The sequence below is a fragment of the Capricornis sumatraensis genome, chromosome X, assembly GCF_032405125.1.
Source record: "Capricornis sumatraensis isolate serow.1 chromosome X, serow.2, whole genome shotgun sequence".
Taxonomy (NCBI): domain Eukaryota; kingdom Metazoa; phylum Chordata; class Mammalia; order Artiodactyla; family Bovidae; genus Capricornis; species Capricornis sumatraensis.
The window spans coordinates 132,104,666-132,126,303 of record NC_091092.1 but is presented as its reverse complement, the minus strand read 5'-3'; the positions used below and the strand labels follow the sequence as shown (position 1 = coordinate 132,126,303).

Here is a 21,638-nt window from a genome sequence, read left to right as displayed (position 1 = left end):
AAAACGACTTCCACAAAAAGATTTTTCCACATGGTAGAAAGGGTAATTTGGAAAACCAGAGAGAAAATGTCTGCAGAAAGCATGGCAGTTTTTGATTTACAGAAGTTAACTAACTAAACTAACTAAAAAAAGGAGCATTTGCTGTTCACAGATGACCTGAAAATAAACAGCCCACAAAGTTATCTGTGTCATAAAAACAAATCAATGCTTCCTTAGACAAATCACTGTGGTACAGTAGAAATTAATGCAACATTGTAAATAACTATACTCCAATAAAAAAAAATTACTGTGCCATCTGCACATACAGTTGAGGGAAAACTTTCCTATCTGAAAAGATTCCAGAATGTCCATTCATGTCCTATTACATCTCCAAAAGCCTCCTACCCTAAGCATTTTTTAAAACTCATGGCAAGAATCTGAATAAGCTTAAGAAACAGAATACTCATTAACAAGTACAGGATATATCCTACCCACTATTAGTAGTGTTCTGCACTTTTCTATTATCTCAAAAATGGTGGGGGCAAAGAAAGCATCTTCTGTATAAGCCAACTTAAACATCTGCATCACATGAAAAATTGAGCTCACCTACCTTCACTGGTCCACGTTCATAACTGGAGCCCTGCACCAACTGCAGAGAAGACATCATGAAAATATTCACCACTGCCCACTGTCTGTACATTCTGAATATTCTATATTCAGTATCCACTGATTACCAAGCAGTTGACATCAGGCAGCTAGAGCGAACTGGTTCAAAAGGCATTCTCCAGAAGGAAAGTTCAAAACCCCAAGAGTTCACAGGCAAAAACAAGTAATCAGTTGTGATCAAAATCAATTAGTCAAGGTGCGTTTCTGTGCAATCTTATGGAAGGGGGAGAGAGATGAAAAAAATTGTAAATGTTCTCATGCTCCAAAAATAATCAGGAAGTGGACATGTCTTCTACTTGAAATGAGAAAGCACTCTAAATCCATTTCATGTCCAGCAAATTAAAAAAATAAAAAATCCTTCCACCCTATGCCCAGGTTCAAGTTGTTTTATAAGGAGGTGGTGCGGCCACCAATGTTTGCAGCTACAGAAGGCTGGGACCCAATTGTGGATTCAAACTTTTTTCACAACCCTCATGGAAGCTTGCAGGAGCATGTGTCTTAAATCTGACACAGACTTTGGCAGAAAAAGCAGGGAAGTCTTGGCCGTAATCCTGTCGTGTCCCTACCAATAGCGGGGCAGTTTTGAAAACTGACTGGAGCGCTCAGAACTGCTGTTACTTTAATGCAGATAACCTGTAACATGAAACCAACCCCAGCACATAGGCATGGAAACTGCATTGCTCAGAAAGAGACCTCAGATGCTCACACAACTATATCAGTGAGACACACAGAAAGTGATCAAATATGCTCTAAAAAACACACAGGCACAAAGATGACAAAATAGGCACACATCTGTGGAAAGGTAAACATATACAAAAAATTTTTTGACAGAAGCTTAGTAATTTAGTTGAAATGAAGACCACTGATTTTTAGAGAAGCAACAATTAGGTTTATTTGCTCGGGCCAGGAAATATCTTACACACAGTGCTATATTTAAAAAAAAGAAAACATGTTGTCACTTGAGTATGGAATTCTTTACAAACACTGGTGAAATCATCCTTGGAAACTGCACACCCTAAATGGGTGGATGTCACAAAGGGCAACATTCTAGAAGGCAGTCAGAGCTGCGCTTATGCTTGTCACTAGTTTCCAATCTTTGATTTCCAGGTTTTGGCTCTTTCAAAGCCGTTTTTCGCATTTCTGAAATCAAGAATGGCCTGAGAAATCTCTTCATCTGTGTTCATCACAAATGGACCTAGAGCAGAAAAGAGACGTTCAGAAAGTTCCAGGTGATGAGAACACTTTTTTCTACTGTGAAAATGGTACGTATTTCTGTACTTCTTAATTTGAAACAAACTCAGGCATTTCTGAAAAAGGTTATTTTCACAGCACCCGATCCCTGAGGACTGTAGTACAAGTTTCTTGACTAGGATAATTTATGATTATAATGAATAAACTTCAAATAAACAAATGCAATTATAGCTCACTCATCCACTCCAGGCTGTCATCAGCAATGACAATGTTTTTATTTGAAACATTCTCAGGTTTGGTTCTATTGTAACTATTTTTGTAGTTGTTACTTCTCTTTATCCTCTTTATCTTTTTTATGGAAGTATAATGGACACACAACAAACATTATATTAGTTTCAGGTGTACAGTATAATGATTTGATATTTGTATATATTGGGAAATGATTGCTACATTAGTTTACTTAACATCTGTCACCATCCATAGTTACAGAATTTTTCTTCTTGCGAAGAGAACTTTTAAAATTTATTGTTGTTGTCAGTTGTATAGAATTGAATTGACTGATATCAAGAACTGAACTGATGTTTAAAAATTGGCAAATCTTGTCACAGTGTTGGTATCTGCACAGTATATGAGGCTGTGTCCTTATGTGAGGGGTCCAAGTCATTTCTTAAAATTAGTAGCACCTGACAGACAGTAAATTACAAAACTTTCAAGTCAAGAAGACATCACATTTTGGATTCTCCAGGGTCAGTGCACTTAGGCCAGATAGTATATATTTTAGATTTTGTGGGTCAAATCGTGTCTGTCTCAACCACTCAATTCTTCTGTTGAAGCACAAAAGCTGTCAGAGACAATATACAAGTGACCAGCGATGGCGTGTTCCAATAAAACTTTATTTACAAAAACGTGTAGTGGACAGATTTGGCCCATGGGTCACAGTTTGTCTAATCCCTAAGTTTGAACTTGGCTTTTGCTAAAGGTGTAGAAGTCCTCTTCTCATCAACCAAGAGGCAAAATGTCTGTCTCTTTCCCTCTCTTCACATACTGTAGGAGCAAAAGGGTATTGTCTTAGACTGTGTCACCTCCAACACGTGTTGGATAAACAGGGCCAGCTCTTATATGGCATTGGCAGTGTCATGAAAGCAGTTGACAGATTTGTCCATTCAGTATCTCTCTTGCCCTAGCATGCAGACGTTTCATCAGGAGCCTTTTACAAAGTGCTTCATCTAAGAGGCTTTTCTCTGAGAGACCCAGATTAAAACATAACTTAGTACTTAGAAGGAATAACACAGTCAAACTTCTTAATTACTGTTAGAATATCAGCACAGATTTGAGATTCACTTTGGTTAGCACTTGAGAAGGAAGATTCAGTATCACATGCTTTGATGATATGCCTTTTGAGAGACTGCAAGGTACAGGATGGCAAGAGAAAGGGAAAACAGGTAGCAGGCATCTAAATTCATTCATTTAATGACTTACCTATCCAGCATTTATTGCGCACTTATTGAATAATGAACATGGCGCTGGGAGCTATAGACATAAAGCTGAATGACAGATGCTCTCCCTCAAGGACCTCACATCTATCACACAGACAGATATGAAACCAAATTATTACAAAACAGTGTGACAAACAGAATGACAAAAGTATGGAAAATTCAAAGAATTAACACAGAAAGGGGAGGAGGAGGAGCCCAGGACAGCATTCATAAATACAGTGATGTCCAAACAGGCAGACATAGGGCAAAGGCGTTTTCAGGACTAGCATGCGGGAGGCAGTGATGATGGGGCATAGTGCTGGAAGGAAGGCTCGAAGGGGGAACAAAGGGGTCAGGATCTGATAAGGAGGAAGAGGCCAGACCACTCTGGGTTCTGAACTCGATCTCTTGGAAGACATTTGGACATACTTCCACAGGTGATCAGGAATCACTGAAGAGTTAAGTAGACAGCACTGTGATCTGATGTGCAGTTTGGAGAAGACACCTTTGGCATCAGGGTAGAGAAGATGTCTGGCTTGGGAGGCTGAGTTGATGGTGGAATTGTTTAAGGATATCTGAGACACAAGACACAGGAAGCTGCGGGTAGAGCAAGGAGCTCAGTTCCGGATATTCTGGCATGAAGGCACTGAAGACAATCAGACAGCTTCCTGGCAGAGGTGCTCAGTACATTGTTGGACACAGGGTTCTGGGGCTCACGAGAGAAATTTCATCTGGAGGTGTGGACTATACCAGGTAGGAAAAATGAGAGAGCCCGCATATGCAAAATAAATAATAAATTCTAGAGGGCATCCTGGAAAAGTCAACTTTTTAAAGGATACAGGAAAGAAAGGGAAATGGAACTCGGAAAGTGAGAGCAGGTACTGGGCCAAGGAGTGACTTTCTGCACATCACAATTTTGCTAGAGATGGGACTTGTGAAGCACCTCTCTCCTCCCCCAATTCCTTTTCTGTACAAACAGTACACTTCTGGGCTTCCATTTTGACACTTCTCTGGGGTATTCTGCTGTGCTTCTCAAATCATAATGTGCATGTGAATCACCTGGGAATCTTATTAAAATGCAGATTCTGAACCAGAAGTTCTGGAGTGAGGTCTGAAACTCTGCATTTCTATCTCTCCAGTGATGCCAATGCTGCTGGTTCAAGGACCACACTTTGAGAAACAAGGTAATCACTGGAAGCCTGAGCCCTCCAAAGCCAAGGTAAGGAAGCTCATCTCAAATCCTTAAGAAGAAAACTGAAACCAGAAAGTGCATGTTTTTGTTTTTATTTTTTTGGGGGGGGGGTGGTGACAGGGAATGTGTGCATGCTAAGTCACTCAGTCATGTCCGACTCCTTACAACCCTATGGACTGTAGCTCACCAGGCTCCTCTGTCCATGGGATTCTCCAGGTGAGGATACTGGAGTGGGTTGCCATGCCCTCCTCCAGGGGATCTTCCCAACTCAGGGATCAAACCCACATCCCTTACATCTCCTGTATTAGCAGGCGGGTCCTTTACCACTAGTGCCAATTGGGAAGCCCTTTTGGTGGGGGGGGATACTATATAACTAAATTAATTTATTTTTCTGAAATTCAGGTATAACTCACATACAGCATTATATAAGTTTCCAGTACAACATAATTATTTGGTATTTGCATACATTGGGAAATGATCACAGTAAGTCTAGTTATTATCTATTAGCACACATAAGAACAGAATTTTTTTCTTGTGATGAGAACTTTTACGATCTATTCTCTTAGCAACTTCCAAATATGCAGTACAGTGTTATTGACTATAGTCACCATGTTGTATACTATATCCCCCAGAAAGCATGTTTTTTAATACATGTAAGGGTTATGAACAAGAAAATTATTTGCTAGTTATGTATAATCCTATCAAACCTCTTTTAACCTACACATTTCATCTCTTCTCTGATTAAGTCTTTGAACTCCCTCCCTCTACTGTAATTAAAATGGTGTGAGCTTAATTTCTCATTATGGAGGAACTTCCTAGTGGAGATGCACAAGACAAGGGTTTAGGGGGCTAGGGTTCAAATCCCAGCTCCAGCACTAACAATTGCTTTCTGTCACAGAAGCCACAGGACAGAGAAGAGGCAACCAGGACAGGGGAGGCAGAAGTCTGGGGGCTGGAACTGAACAGCTTGAGTGTGAATCAAGCTATGCGGCCAACAAACCTCTTAGCAGCTACTGCTACCCAAGTATTTCTTATGTAAGGAAGTGGAACCTCTGGATTCTGTTTTCCTCATCAACTAGTACTGGTTCCCAAATAGTCAAGAGATGGTTGTGGTGGTCTTCAAACATGCCCAGGTAAAAGGAAATATTCTGGGTTTGAAAAAAGTAATGAAAGAAAATAAACAGGTAGAATGCTTTGCCTCTCATTAACTGGATTTCAGCGGCCATCTCTATGTTGTTTGGTTAATCTAAGTTTGTGCATGCCAGCACACCCAGTATCCCCAAGTTCCAAGTGTTGGAGAGGATTCATGGGAGGTGAATGGAGGGTGGCTACAGGTGGTCCCACTCCTTTGGCCTGTCACCTAGTGTAGCTGAATTCTTGGTTTTCATCACTGATACAGGGGACATTGCTTAACTTAAAAGATTTCTATCCCACACATTCTTCTTCTTTTTTTTTTTTTTTACTTTATTTTACTTTACAATACCATTCCCACCTAAATTCTAGCTGCTATTACTAAAGATGGTGATCCTACTCAATTTGTCTACAGGCTTCTTCCAGAAAAACAAACTATTTTAGGGCTGTTCAATCAAGATAAAAGAAAATGAGAACCATGAACCTTTGGAGTGGAAATCAGAAGCCTGCAAAATCCAGGTCAAATGCTATGGGCTAGGTGGGGTAAAATTAAATGCTTGCCTCTTAAATTACTAATAGAACAAAAATGAATGTTTTAAAAATAATCAGTTTTCTTTAAAGTTATGACCAGTTGGTTTTTTTTTTTTTTCCCCTGAAATCACTGTGTGTTACCAAGGCAAGGTGATGTCATGGGATTTTAATGCATGTTAAATTTAATAATTAGGTAAGTGGATGTACACTATGCTTTGTGGCATTTATCTAAATAATAGATTGGGTTCTAGGTACTTTTAGATATTCCTCATTTAATCAAACAACAACATTTTGAAGAAGTCAAGACAAAGAACTGAAGTGACTATTATGAGTACCTATTTCAAGATTTTCTGCCTCCAAGTACAGTCCTATTTCTACTATACCACAGTTATCTCTATTTGTTTTGTTGTATTAAAGTATAGTTTATTTATAATTTTGTGTTAATTTCTGATATATAGCAAAGTGATTCAGTGATACATATACATACACACACATATATTCTTTTTTACTTTCTTTTCCATCATGGTCTATATAGAATATTAAATATAATTTCCTGTGCTATACAGTAAGCCCTTGTTGTTTATCTTCTTATGTCTTTATTTATTTATTTGGTTTTTTTTTTTGGCCACGCTGCATGGCTTGGCCATGGTGGTATTTTAGTTCCCCGATCAGGGGTTGAACGCGGGTCCTCAGCAGTGAAAGTGCAGAGTGCTAACCACTGGCACCAGGAAATTCCCTATATTTGCTTTTTTTTTTCCAATTAACTAAGATTGATTCAAATATTTTAGAAACTTCCAAAGAAATATTCCTAAGACATTCCTATTTTTCACTAATAAGACAATAAACTATAAGGACAATATTGAAATCACTGTTATGGGAATTCCCTGGTGGTCCAGTGGTTAGGACTCTCAGCACGTTCACTGCCATGGACCCAGGTTCAGTCACTGGGAACTAAGATCCCACAAGCTGTGTGGTATAGCCAAAAAGAAAAACAGAGAAATCTATTTTTGGTAAAGATAAAAATGATATTCAACTCCCCAGTAGACCATAAAATCTTTTAAGTTGAAATTCTCTTGACACAACATAAAAAAAATACTGTTTTTGGTCCCCCCAAGGTTCAAACCTCCATGTCCTACACATGATGGATACCCAAGAAATGTTTCTTGAAAACAAAGAGAGCGTGAATATAGAAATAAATACCATGTGTATGTTTTCCTTTGACAATAGAGAAATGAAACAAAATCCTCAACTTTGTAGATAGAGAGAGGACAAAAATCCAGCTGTTCTTCCCAGTGATACTATAGATGTAGTCTGCTTTCAAAGAAATGAAAACCAACCAAGAAAATCGCGATCATTTGTGGCTTACCATGCTGGACAACTGGTTCTTTTAATGGCTCCCCAGCAATTAGGACAAAGTGGCTTCTCTGAGGATGCTAAAGGCAAGAAAGAAAGCAACAAACAATAAATAGATTTATTTTTGACTATCTGATTAGGAATGGTTTGGAGCTGACATTCTGGCCAAATGGATAATGTCCTTAATTCTAAAGATAAATTCCAGAAATATTTTCTGTGCAATGTGCAATAGGGAAATGCTCATTCTTTAAGATGCTTGGTGGCAATCAAAACTCAAGAATACGTCCCAACCACCAAAATGATAACCTACTCAAATAAAGGAAAATTTAAATTAAGATTTTTCTTTAATTAGAAACATCTTTATGACAAAGTATATAAATAACTTGACTTATTATAGGGCTTATAACTTCCTACTAAAATTTTAATTTTGAGAATGGAAAATTATTCATGCAAATCCAAAAGGAACATTTTATTGCTTTCAACATTTATTACTATTAGTATAAAATATGCCCCAGAAATGCTGCACTAAATGGAACCTTATAAAAACATCCCAGGGACATCTACTCAGGCAAATTTCTTTCCAAAAGGATCCTATTGTTTTTGTTTAGAATTAAGATGAGGTTTTTCATTCCTGAAACTGAAAAAATATTAATTATTAAATCCAATGTTAGTGTGGATGCAGGGAAAGATACACTTTTCTATACATCGTTAGGGAGGTTTTCTATACATCATTCAGTTCAGTTCAGTCGTTCAGTCGTGTCCGACTCTTTGCAACCCCATACATCATTAGGGTGCTGTAATGCTTCCAGAGAGCCTTCCTATTGCTGATGTCTTCTGACACAATCATACCAGAGAAACCAGCAGAAGAACCTCCCACCACACTTGTGATAAGATAAATATGGCCAAATGATTTCTTTGAAAGTCTTAATTTACTCCCCATCTGCTGTCAAAATGTACTAACGTGACCTCAGCTAAAAATCAACAGAGTAAGCTGTTTAGAGAGAAGAAATAGAGACCCAGATGTAGAGAACAGACTTGTGGACAAAGCAGGGGAAGGAGAGGCTAGGATAAATTTAGAAAATAGCATCCACATATATACACTATCGTGTACATAACAGATAACTAGTGGGAAGCTGCTACATAACACAGGGAGCCCTGCCTGGCACTCTGTGACAACCTGGAGGAGTGGGATGGGGGTGGGGGGAAGACTCAAGAGGGAGAGAAAATATATATACACATAATTATGACTGATTTGTGATGATGTAAGGTGGAGACCAAGAAGAAGAAATGCAAAAATGCAAAATGGTTGTCTGAAGAGGCCTTACAAATAGCTGAGAAAAGAAGAGAACTGAAAGGCAAAGGAGAAAAGGAAAGATATATCCATCTGAATGCAGAGTTCCAAAGAATAGCAAAAAGTGATAAGAAAGCCTTCTTAAGTGATCAATGCAAAGAAATAGAGGAACACAATAGAAGGGGAAAGACTAGAGATCTCTTCAAGAAAATTAGAGATACCAAGGGAACATTTCATGCAAAGATGGGCTCAATAAAGGACAGAAATGGTATGGACCTAACAGAAGCAGAAGATATTAAGAAAAGGTGGCAAGAATACACAGAAAAACTGTACAAAAATGATCTTATGACCTAGATAATCACAATGGCGTGATCACTCACCTAGAGTCAGACATCCTGGAGTGTGAAGTCAAATGGGCCTTAGGAAAAATCACTACAAACAAAGCTAGTGGAAGTGATGGAATTCCAGCTGAGCTATTTGAAATCCTAAAAGATGATGCTGTTAAAGTGCTACACTCAATATGCCAGCAAATTTGGAAAAGTCAGCAGTGGCCATAGGACTGGAAAAGGTCACTTTTCATTCCAATCCCAGAGAAGGGCAATGCCAAAGAATGCTCAAACTACTGCACAATTACTCATCTCACATGATAGCAAAGTAATGCTGAAAATTCTCCAAGCTAGGCTTCAACATTACATGAACCGAGAATTTCCAGATGTTCAAGCTGGATTTAGAAAAGGCAAAGGAACCAGAATTCAAATTGCCAACATCTGTTGGATCATAGAAAAGCCAAGAGAATTCCAGAAAAAACATCTACTTCTGCTTTATTGACTATGCTAAAGCCTTTGTGTGGATCACAACACTGTGCAAAATTCTGAAAGAGATGGGAATACCAGACCACCTGACCTGCCTCCTGAGAAATCTGTATGCAGGTCAAGAAGCAACAGTTAGAACTGGACATGGAACAACAGACTGGTTCCAGATTGGGAAAGGAGTACGTCAAGGCTATATACTGTCACCCTGCTTATTTAACTTATATGCAAAGTACATCATGCAAAATGCCGAGCTGGATGAAACACAAGCTGGAATCAAGATTGCAGGGAGAAATATCAATAACCTCAGATATGCAGATGACACCACCCTTATGGCAGAAAGCGAAAAGAAACTAAAGATCCTCTAGATGAAAGTGAAAGAGGAGAGTGAAAAAGCTGGCTTAAAGCTCAACATTCAAAACACTAAGATCCTGGCATCCTATCCCATCCATCACTGCACAGAAATAGATGGGGAAACAATGGAAACAGTGAGAGACTTTATTTTCTTGGGCTCCAAAGTCACTCCAGATGGTGAGTGCAGCCATGAAATTAAAAGATGCTTGCTCCCTGGAAGAAAAGCTATGACAAACCTAGACAGCATATTAAAAAACAGAGACATTACTTCACTGACGAAAGTCTGACTAGTCAAGTGTTACTCAGGCTTCCCTGGTGGCTCAGTTGTTAAAGAATCTGCCTGCAACACAGGAGACCTAGGTTTGATCCCTTGGGTTGGGAAGATCCCCTGGAGAAGGAAATGGCAACCCACTCCAATATTCTTAAAGCTATGGTTTTTCTAGTAGTCATGTACGGATGTGAGAATTGGACCATAAAGAAAGTTGAGTGCCGAAGAATTGATGCTTTTGAACTGTGGTATTGGAGAAGACTCTTGAGAGTCCCTTGGACAGCAAGGAGATCAAACCAGTCAAGCCTAAAGGAGATCAGACCTGAATATTCATTGGAAGGATTGATGCTGAAGCTGAGGCTCCAATACTCTGGCCACCTGATGCGAAGAACTGACTCACTGGAAAAGACCCTGACACTGGGAAAGACTGAAGGAGGAGAAGGGGACGACAGAGGATGAGATGGTTGGATGGCATCACCAACTCGATGGACATGAGTTTGAGTAAGCTCCAGGAATTGGTGATGGACAGGAAAGCCTGGCGTGTTGCAGTCCATGTGGTTGCAAAAAGTCAGACGCAACTGAACTGAACTGATGACTGATTTGCGATGGTGTAAGGCACTGTAACACTGTAGAGCAATATCCTCTAAACAAAATTGAAAATTCAATGACATTTGACAGAAAAGTAAATGACATTTTGGGGGAGTGAAGTAAATGTCCTTTGCCTTTTAAAAACAGATATGTGGCAAGTAATTGAAACTGTTATATTTTGGGAGGTAAAAAAAAACAAAAACAAAAACAAAAAACCACTGCATACTGGGGCATATTTCAAGCATGCAATAAAGAAGTCCTGAGTCAAGAGTTTAAAAACAAAAGAGTAAACTAAAAAGGCTTCTGCTAATTCAAATTTAAAAAATAGATGTCATAAACCCCATCTTCTAGAGATTAGTGTTTTAACCTCAGCATAGACCCTCATTCAATTCCCACTTACTCTGACACTGTATACAATGTTAATAATTAGGCTTTGTGGTCATCAGATCCATGAGATTTAAAGCTAGGAGACAGGAAAGCACCACTCTACAGCAGTACAAGGAAATGGATAGCTTAACATCAATTATGGACTTCCCTGGTGGCTCAGACGGTTAAGCGTCTGTCTACAATGCGGGAGACCCTGGAAATTAAAACGAAAACAAATAAAAAAAAAACTATGAAAAACAGATGTAAAAGCTTAAAAACTAGTCTAGGACCACTTACTGTAGGAGCCAGCAGGCCCTAAAGATATCATCATACCTTATAGTTCAGGATAGTAATCAATATTTTTTACATGCTGATGACCCAAGGTTAAGAATAAGTGAAACTATGCATAGTATTATGCAGTAGCCCGAGTCCACAAGAAGGGGGAAGGTTTCTAATTCAACTGAAATGTTTTCTTATTCAATGTCATGTTTAAGTGACTAAAAAATTCAACTTAAAGAAAAAAAGCATGCAGTTATCCAAAAAGATTTATTCACTAAGGGCTTTGGAGGGGTGAAATTTCAGGGTGAATCAAATGACACATTCAAGAAAAGTATCTTATAAATAGTTCTGATCACTGGTATTACATCGTTTATGCTTTAATCTGAAGGAGGATATCACTAAAAACTGTTTTGAGGTGTTTGTTTTTAGAGGAGCTAAGCACTTGACTTCTAGGTTCAGGAAACAGGGGAAAAAGGATCAGGGGTCATAAGAGAAAAGGAAAGAAAAGGCCAACCTCCTTGTGTCATGGGTTTATGACTCCTCAGAATATAAGTTTCTTAATTCAGAGGATACGTCTTTTGTGAGTGACAAATGTGTCCTACAGTTTACACAGTTTGGAATAATAATAAAGTACTCAAAATTCAAGTTTTGTCCCTTTGACATTAGTCAAATCAAATGATGACTTTCATTTATAAGTCAGGATAAAAGGACACTAACTAGTGTTTGGTCTGAAATGAAAAATGATCCAACTTCTGGGTGTTGAGTTGTTTGGGTATTGGGCTTTCCATTTCAGAAACCGGCAGGCTGGTCCAAGCTCCTCTGAATGACTTTTTCACAAAATTAACCTATGCATGGACCCTGTCCTCTAACCTAAGCCAGATGTTTTGGGTCTTTTTCTTTTTCCTTAAGTGCATCCTTTTTCTTCCCTTACCTAGCCTTCTTTGGTAAAAAGCTGATGACTTTTCTGAATTGTCACTAGAGTGCTCTTGTGGCTGCAAGTCCCAACTGCTGCTATCTTGAAAAGTTCTCGTCTATGGCAAGGTGACCTTGGGCGTAATATCAAATGAGAAGACTGGGCAAAGCAAGGAGAAGGAAAGACCTATTGAAGGTCATGAGTCCCTGTGTGGATCTCAGTCAGTGCCCTATTGGGGTCTGATGAAAAGACTCTCATACAAAGGTAACAGAAATCCACCTACTGCTTCATGGATTGCTGCCCCAACCTACACTCATGATTTTGGGGGGGTCCAAAACAGGTCTTTCACTTTAGCACATCTTCTCAGAGTTTAGTTTTGAGTCAGGACCTTGCGGGTGTATGTAACAATTCACTTTTACAAAATGCTCTGTTATTCCATAAAAATTGCCAAGATATGTCTTGAGGTCCACTGATACCGACAAAAATGATTGAAGCCCAGATGAAGCCCTAAGATTCATCTAAGATGGTGATAACTTCTACACTGTGAATATGCATTCAGAGTTTGTTTGCTTGATCAGAAATATTCAATACAAAGCTTGAGATGGCTCTTGGACTCTGAGAATGAATCTAAAGGCATGCTTTTGCTTCAGGAACATTTCTTATAGTGAAATATTACCTGAAAAACATTACCAGAAAGTGAGATTTAACAGAACTTAATCACATGCAATTATGCTTACTTGATTTAATAGTTTATACGTCTTAGGTCAAGTGAAAGTGAAAACAATGAACTGTTACCAGTTTCAATGGTTTATTTGACGTACTCCTTTTCCTATCTGGAACCAGTCTGTTGTTCCATGTCCAGTTCTAACTGTTGCTTTCTGACCTGCATATAGGTTTCTCAAGAGGCAGGTCAGGTAGTCTGGGATTCCCATTTCTTTCACAATTTTCCACAGTTTATTGTGATCCACACAGTCAAAGGTTTTGGCATAGTCAATAAAGCAGAAATAGATGTTTTTCTGGAACTCTCTTGCTTTTTCCATGATCCAGCAGATGCTGGCAATTTGATCTCTGGTTCCTCTGCCTTTTCTAAAACCAGCTTGAACATCTGGAAGTTCACGGTTCAGGTACTGCTGAAGCCTGGCTTGGAGAATTTTGAGCATTACTTTACTAGTGTGTGAGATGAGTGCAATTGTGCGGTAGTTTGAGCATTCTTTGGCATTGCCTTTCTTTGGGATTGGAATGAAAACTGACCTTTCCCAGTCCTGTGGCCACTGCTGAGTTTTCCAAATTTGCTGGCATATTGAGTGCAGCACTTTCACAGCATCATCTTTCACGATTTGAAATAGCTCCACTGGAATGCCATCACCTCCACTAGCTTTGTTCATAGTGATGCTTTCTAAGGCCCACTTGATTTCACATTCCAGGATGTCTGGCTCTAGGTGAGTGATCATACCATCATGATTATCTTGGTCTTAGAGATCTTTTTTGTACTTTTTTGTTCTTCTGTGTATTCTTGCCACCTCTTCTTAATATATTCTTCTTCTGTTAGGTCCACACCATTTCTGTCCTTTATCAAGCCCATCTTTGCATGAAATGTTCTCTTGGTATCTCTAATTTTCTGGAAGAGATCTCTAGTCTTTCCCATTCTGTTGTTTTCTTCTATTTCTTTGCATTGATTGCTGAGGAAGGCTTTCTTATCTCTTCTTGCTATTCCTTGGAACTCTGCATTCAGATGCTTATATCTTTCTTTTCCTCCTTTGCTTTTTGCCTCTCATCTTTTCACAGCTATTTGTAAGCCCTCCCCAGACAGCCATTTTGCTCTTTTGCATTTCTTTTCCATGGGGATGGTCTTGATCCCTGTCTCCTGTATAATATCACGAACCTCCATCCATAATTCATCAGGCACTCTATCTATCAGATCTAGTCTCTTAAATCTATATCTCACTTCCACTGTATAATCATAAGGGATTTGATTTAGGTCATACCTGAATGGTCTAGTGGTTTTCCCTACTTCCTTCAATTTAAGTCTGAATTTGGAAATAAAGAGTTCATGATCTGAGCCACAGTCAGCTCCTGGTCTTGTTTTTGTTGACTGTATAGAGCTTCTCCACATTTGGCTGCAAAGAATATAATCAATCTGATTTCAGTTCCAAATAGGAAAAGGAGTACAAGGCTGTATATTGTCACCCTGCTTAGTTAACTTCTATGCAGAGTACATCATGAGAAACGCTGGACCGGAAGAACCACAAGCTGGAATCAAGATTGTCAGGAGAAATATCAATAACCTCAGATATACAGATGACACCACGCTTATGGCAGAAAGTGAAAAGGAACTAAAAAGCCTCTTGATGAAAGTGAAAGGGGAGAGTGAAAAAGTTGGCTTAAAGTTCAACATTCAGAAAACGAAGATTATGGCATCTGGTCCCATCACTCCATGGGAAATAGATGGAGAAACAGTGGAAACAGTGGCTGACTTTATTTTTGGGGGGCTCCAAAATCACTTCAGATGGTGACTGCAGCCATGAAATTAAAAGATGCTTGCTCATTGGAAGAAAAGTTATGACCAACCTAGATAGCATGTTGAAAAGCAGAGACATTATTTTGCCAACAAAGTTCCGTCTAGTCAAGGCTATGGTTTTTCCAGTAGTCATGTATGGATGTGATAGTTGGACTGTGAAGAAAGCTGAGCACTGAAGAATTGATGCTTTTGAACTGTGGTGTTGGAGAAGACTCTTGAGAGTCCCTTGGACTGCAAGGAGATCCAACCAGTCCATCCTAAAGGAGATCAGTCCTGGGTGTTCTTTGGAAGGAATGATGCTAAAGCTGAAACTCCAGTACTTTGGCCACCTCATGCGAAGAGTTGCCTCATTGGAAAAGACTCTGATGCTGGGAGGGATTGGGGGCAGGAGGAGAAGGGGACAACAGAGGATGAGATGGCTGGACGCCATCACTGACTCGATGGAGATGAGTCTGAGTGAACTCTGGGAGTTGGTGATAGACAGAGAGGCCTGGCGTGCTGCAATTCATGGGGTCGCAAAGAGTCGGACATGACTGAGTGACTGAACTGAACTGAATAGTTTATTTTACTATGAATTTTTATACATCAGCAAAATGTTGTCTCTAACTTTAAATGGTACTCTTTAATTGGCACCATTCACAGGGAATACATTAAATTAATACAGATTAACATTTAATTAAAATAAAAATTGAAAGACAAATTTGTTAAAGAGTACCATTACTCTCAAGTATGGTTTTAGCAGCAGTCAAAGAGGAATTGATTGTCTACCTTGACAAACTACAAGTTAAGTCTGTTAACCCATGAGGCTTAAGACTTTCTCAATAGGACACTAGTACAAACAGGAGTGTAAAGGTGAAACCAAGCCTTCACATCAAATCCATGTGCTCCTGGTCAGGGAGCCATCTTGGCAACCTGGATACTAACTGTGTACCTTGCTGCCAAGGCAGCACAGGGAGCCTGAATGCTCAGAACATAGGCTGTTCAAGGTGGCCATTCTAGTCCAGGCTTCGATGTCCAGAGTAGCCCGGGGTTGAGCTCCATCTCTAAGAACAACATAAAAGTTAAGGCCGTTTTGAAGTCAGTGCTGGGGTCTGGGCTTCTTCTCAGAAGTCAGAGTCTGGCTTAACAACTCCTCAGTATACAGCAAGCCCCCTGCAGTTGCTTCCCCTCCTGGAAGACTTCAGAGTACAGTCACAAAAGATAATCCACACTCTGAGTGAAAAGAGCTCCCTGTGGCCTTAAATGTGCTGGTCCAAGATGTGGTCTACATCAACTCTTCCCTGCCCTCCTCACCTAGGGACTGGCCATTCCGGAGAAACCCACCCAGACTCCCGGGCCACCAGGGAGACGGGCATGAGGGCGAAGACACAGATTGAGAGGCAGAGGGAGAGCAGGAAGAGCAAAACAGAGGAAATCCAGGGACTACCTATCAGCTCCTCATTCCTGCCCACAACTCCGTGCCCCGGGGAACAGGGGAGAACCGTGAAGGCACAGGTCATTCTTTCATCCTCAGGCTATGCCTAGTCCTGAGTGAAGACACCTCTGGGCTGGAGCCCAATTGAATGAGTCCTTTGAGGCCTTTTTCTAGCTGCAGAAAACTACGTGTCCTAAACCTGAGGGCCTAAGGTATGAATCCTCATTAAGTAACATGTATGTGGCATGACCACCTGTCACGTCAAGTGTTTAGATCAATGAACTTTCCAGCTATCATCACTGGACACCCACTGTGTGCTAGATTAGGGATAAGCAAAGCTGTCCTTGTAAAGAGCCAGAGAGTAAAGATTTTAGGCTTTGTGGGCCACCCAGTCTCTGTCACAACCACTTACCTGTGGTATGAAAACATCCACAGACAAATGGAAATGAATGGGTGTGACTGGGATTCAATGAGACTTTAGGAAAAGTTTACATCTGGTCTATTGGGAATAAATTACTGATCCCCATGCTATATGTGGCCTAGACTCTTGACCTGCATAATCACACATAGTCTGACAGCCCCATGTGGCTGGCATCATTATTTCAAATCTGCAGACAAAAAAACTGAACAAAACCCAGGGGGGTTGAGAACTATGTCCAAACTCACATGGCTAATGAGTGGCAAAGCCAAGATTCACACCGTCACAGGCTCTTCCTGTGGTGTCTAAGGGGGACTGTCTACTCTTCTTGGATATAAGTGATACACGCTCATGTAAAGGCTAATTTTTGGAACTAAGACCTCTTCCTAATGTCTTGATGGCTCAAGCTACACTTACATACAGTCAAAATTACAGACGGGCATGTAACAGAACCATGCCCCTGGGTCACGGAACTGATGGCTTCAGCCAACCTTTTTTTTTTTTTTTTAGTTTTTCTTTTTTTAATTTTTATTTTACAATACTGTATTGGTTTTGCCATATATCAACATGAATCTGCCACAGGTGTACACGTGTTCCCCATCCTGAACCCCCCTCCCTCCTCCCTCCCCGTACCATCCCTCTGGGTCATCCCAGTGCACCAGCCCCAAGCATCCTGTATCCTGCATCACACCTAGACTGGCGATTCGTTTCTTATATGATATTATACATGTTTCAATGCCATTCTCCCAAATCATTCCACCCTCTCCCTCTCCCACAGAGTCCAAAAGACTGTTCTATACATCTGTGTCTCTTTTGCTGTTTCGCATACAGGGTTATGGTTACCATCTTTCTAAATTCCATATATATGTGTTAGTATACTGTACTGGTGTTTTTCTTTCTGGTTTACTTCACTGTGTATAATAGGCTCCAGTTTCATCCACCTCATTAGAACTGATTCAAATGTATTCTGTTTAATGGCTGAGTAATGCTCCATTGTGTATATGCACCACTGCTTCCTTATCCATTCGTCTGCTGATGGACACCTAGGTTGCTTCCATGTCCTGGCGATTGTAAGCAGTGCTCAGCCGACTCTCTTCCATGCCACTGCCTCCCTATTTCTGGCTCCCCTCACATCTTCATTCTGGTGTTCTGCTTCAGCTTCCAAATCCTGATCACCTGCAGTGTGCCCTGTGCTACATCACAGGGAGGCCTGCAGTTGTCAAGTTAAACCAGGTAATGTTACAGACTAACCTGGTGTCAGGAGGGTCTCTGGCTTATATATAGCTTCCATGCCTCTTTTGTGCATTGGGTGGAAACAGATGAAATCACCATTTTTGTAGGTCAAGACGTGGCAGTTTCATACAGTTTAACCTAATAACAGTGAGCACAGACCCCAAGATATGCATTTCCTCTAGAGCTCCTAGGCCTCTGCTTCCCTTTACTTCACTGCTCCTGGAAGTGCCACAGAGAATTAAAGGAGCAATAGGGGAGCAGTCAGCAAAGGCAGGCCTCCTCACACCCACTGAATTCTACCATGCCAGAGTCGGAGGGCTGGCGGTCAGTCAGATGGCCTCTCTGCCAGTCACCTGCATGCTGACACAGTTTTAATCCCTACGTTTCAAAATTCAACTTTGCAGGAGCTTTGGCACAACTGTCTCCTCAATTTTCCTTATTAGAATGGCACAAAGCAGCTATATGGGCCTCATAGGCTCACAGGATGACTTGTGAGTGACTTGTCCAAAGGAATAAAAGAAGGAACACAAGGAAGAAATCTATCAACGAAGGTTAAAAAGCTCCTTGAAAATATCATAAACTTTACTTACAAAGCAAGGATTCAACACAAAAGGACTACGAGATGGAGCATATATTCTCAGTTCGACATGGGGCTGAATTTCAAAGGGCTCCATGGGACCGTGTATGGGGATCTACATTTATACCCCTAGAGTGCTGATCCATTTTCACTTATGCTAAAGATAAAATCAATCAAGTGTATAAAGAAAGAAAGAGTAAGAGACAAGGAGAGCTGTTGCCTCAGATTCAAATTTCTAGGGGTAAACAATTCGGACTTTTGGTGATTCCCAAAGATGAGGAATCAGTATAGATAATACCTTAAAATAAACCACTAGAAATAACTGAGTTAATGAAACTGGTTGATAAACTTGTGGCACAGTTTCTTTCCCTGAGGAAGAGAAAAAATTATTCAGGTACACAGGAGATTTGGGCATTTTTTTAGAAACTAGAAACTAGTAGAAAGTACAAGTTAAAAAAGATTAAAGCAATTTAAGTGTCCATCAACAGATTAATGGATAAAGACAATGTGGTACATATATACAATGTAATATTACTCAGCCATAAAAAAATGGAAGTTTGCTATTTGTATCAACATGGATGGACTTAGACAACATTATGTTAATTGAAGTAAATCAGACAGAGAAAGAGAGATACTATATGATAATACTTAATATAGAATCTAAAAAATACAATAAACCAGTGAATATAACAAAAAAAGCAGACTCACAGATACAGAAAACAACTAGTGGTCACCAGGGATAGGGGAGGGATAATATAGGGATGAGGCATTAGGAGATACAAACCATTGGGTGTATTCTTGAGATAGGCTCAAGAATGTATTATACAACATGGGGAATATAGCCAAAATTTTGTAATAACTGTTAATGGAATGTAACCTTTAAAATTATACTAAAATTTTTTAAAACAAAAAAATTTTTGAAAAAAGAATTATTTTTAATTTTACCTTGTTCTCCACGTGGACACTGTCACCTTCTCCCAGCACGGCTGTGTGATGAGGTTCTATTTTTTGCTGTGCATCATCGGGTCCTACAAAAAAGACGACCCACTTAATTTAGTCCTCACGATGGTACATTTCTCATATGATTACAAATTTGGTTAACTACATGGCATCACAATATTAATTTCAAGTTCAGAAATAACAGACTTAGGAATCTCCTTAAATCTTTTGGTTGATGGTATTTGCAATTATTAAAGTCCAAAACTGGCTTGTTTCCCAATGTAGAAAAGGAGATGAATCCTATATTGTGTTTCTACTTACACTTTTAATGTTACGTCTGATAGCTTAATTAATAAGCAAAGTCTTTGGCATCATATGCTAATGAGAGTGTTTCCTTGGGTCAATTATAAACCTAAGATTTTTTTCTTTTTTAAATTATGAAAATATAATAACACATTTACAAATACAGAACAAAGTTACACGTGTGTGTGTTAGTCACTTAGTCACTTTGCAATCTCATAAACTGTGGTCTGCCAGGCTTCTCTGTCCATGGAATTTTCCAGGCAAGAATGCTGGAGTTAGCTACCATTTCCTCCTCCAGGGGATCTTCCCAACCCAGGGATTGAACCTGCATCTTCTGGGTCTCCCTCACTGGCAGGCGGATTCTTTACCACTGAGGCACCTGGGAAGCCCAGCAAGTTCAGGTTGGGTATATTTCCATCCCTTCTATATTGAGGCTCACAGATGAAATAATACAAAATGCAATTGTGTGTTAAAGGCAACAAGAAAGGAAAAAAACAAAGTTTAATGAGAGAACAGGGACTGTAGAATTCTTCAGGATCAAACAGACCAACAGAAGGCAAAACAAGGATTAAGGGCCTTCTAGAGAAGAGGACAGACTGTGAGGGGCTAGGAATATGCAGGGCATGCCTGGGGGAATGGGGAACCCTCTATCATTTCTGGAACATTCTTTTGGGAGGAATGATGGCAATGAAGACTGGCTTCAGCTCAAGGAAATACACTCTGAGGAAAGGATGTGTGTGTGAAATGGTTAGATCTGTGTTTTGGAGAAATATCTGAAAGCAGAGCACAGAATAAAGTGGAGGAGGCAAGACTAGTTAGAATGAGCTGTTAGGAGTTTATTCTAACACTCTAACTGGAAATGAATTCCAGTCTGAGCCTGGAGAGTGAACAGAGGAAGGGGTGGGTTTGAGAAAGACACGTGCATGGACAACAGAGCGAAGATTTCAAGCATGACGTCTGGAGGACCCACCTACATGACACTCCGGGCTAGAAATAAAGGCATTCACCTGACATGATAGAGCTATAGCTGAATAATCACGGTGGAAGTGCTAATTTAAATGAAAACAAGAGCTTGAGGAATTACCATATAAACAGAAACATTATTTGTGAATTTTGTGAATACTGGCTGGAGTTCAACGATAGCCATATTTTCTAGAGAAGTCCTCCCTTTTACCTCCACTTTGGAGATAACCTCTATGAAGCAGAAAGGTTCACTGTGATGCTTGCAAATGTGAAAGAGGATTCTAAGAGAGGCCTTCTTAACCCAGAGTCAATGTGTTTATTCCCAAGGGGTCCCTGCATAGAATTCAAAGCAGTCACAGGCTTGCATGGGAAACAAATGACATCTTTACTTTCACAAACACCTACCAGAAATGTGGCCTTTCTTTCAGTCATGAATGTAGCCCCCACCCCACAAAAAAATATCATAGCCGTATTAGCTGGACCAATGACTTTGTCTCTAGTAGAAATTATAGATATTTTCTTACCTCACTAGCATTGCAGAGATCTCAAAATCAATTTATGTTAATCACTACTTAACCTAATTTAAATCTGCTTCTGGATGTTATTACAAATGTCATCAGAGAAGCATACATGGAACTATATCATAACTTGTTCTTTGAACCATTTAATGACTTCATTGAATTTAAAAAAACAAAAACAAAAACATTGTTCAGAGGTGGGGCTTTCAGTTCAGTTCAGTCCAGTTGCTCAGTCGTATCCGACTCTTTGCGACCCCATGAATCGCAGCACGCCAGGCCTCCCTGTCCATCACCAACTCCCGGAGATCACTCAGACGCACGTCCATCAAAGTCAGTGATGCCATCCAGCCATCTCATCCTCTGTCGTCC

At 39.9% G+C, this 21,638-nt stretch overlaps 2 protein-coding genes across 3 annotated transcripts in view; both read right to left on the bottom strand.

Moving 5' to 3' along the window:
* VEGFD (vascular endothelial growth factor D) overlaps positions 1-679 on the bottom strand; it is a 41,042-nt gene extending 40,363 nt beyond the window's left edge. The window contains exon 1 of the mRNA XM_068962976.1: positions 590-679. Coding sequence (XP_068819077.1) covers positions 590-679 — 90 coding nt within the window. The remainder of the gene's footprint in view (positions 1-589) is intronic.
* Positions 680-1,562: 883 nt separating this feature from the next.
* The window catches only part of PIR (pirin), a 98,120-nt gene continuing 78,044 nt past the window's right edge, over positions 1,563-21,638 (bottom strand). For both annotated transcript variants that reach the window (XM_068962573.1, XM_068962574.1), the window contains exons 8-10: positions 19,492-19,574; positions 7,532-7,598; positions 1,563-1,840 (exon numbers count right to left, since the gene is read on the bottom strand). In XM_068962573.1, coding sequence (XP_068818674.1) covers positions 1,728-1,840; positions 7,532-7,598; positions 19,492-19,574 — 263 coding nt within the window. In that variant the 3' untranslated portion in view covers positions 1,563-1,727. The remainder of the gene's footprint in view (positions 1,841-7,531; positions 7,599-19,491; positions 19,575-21,638) is intronic.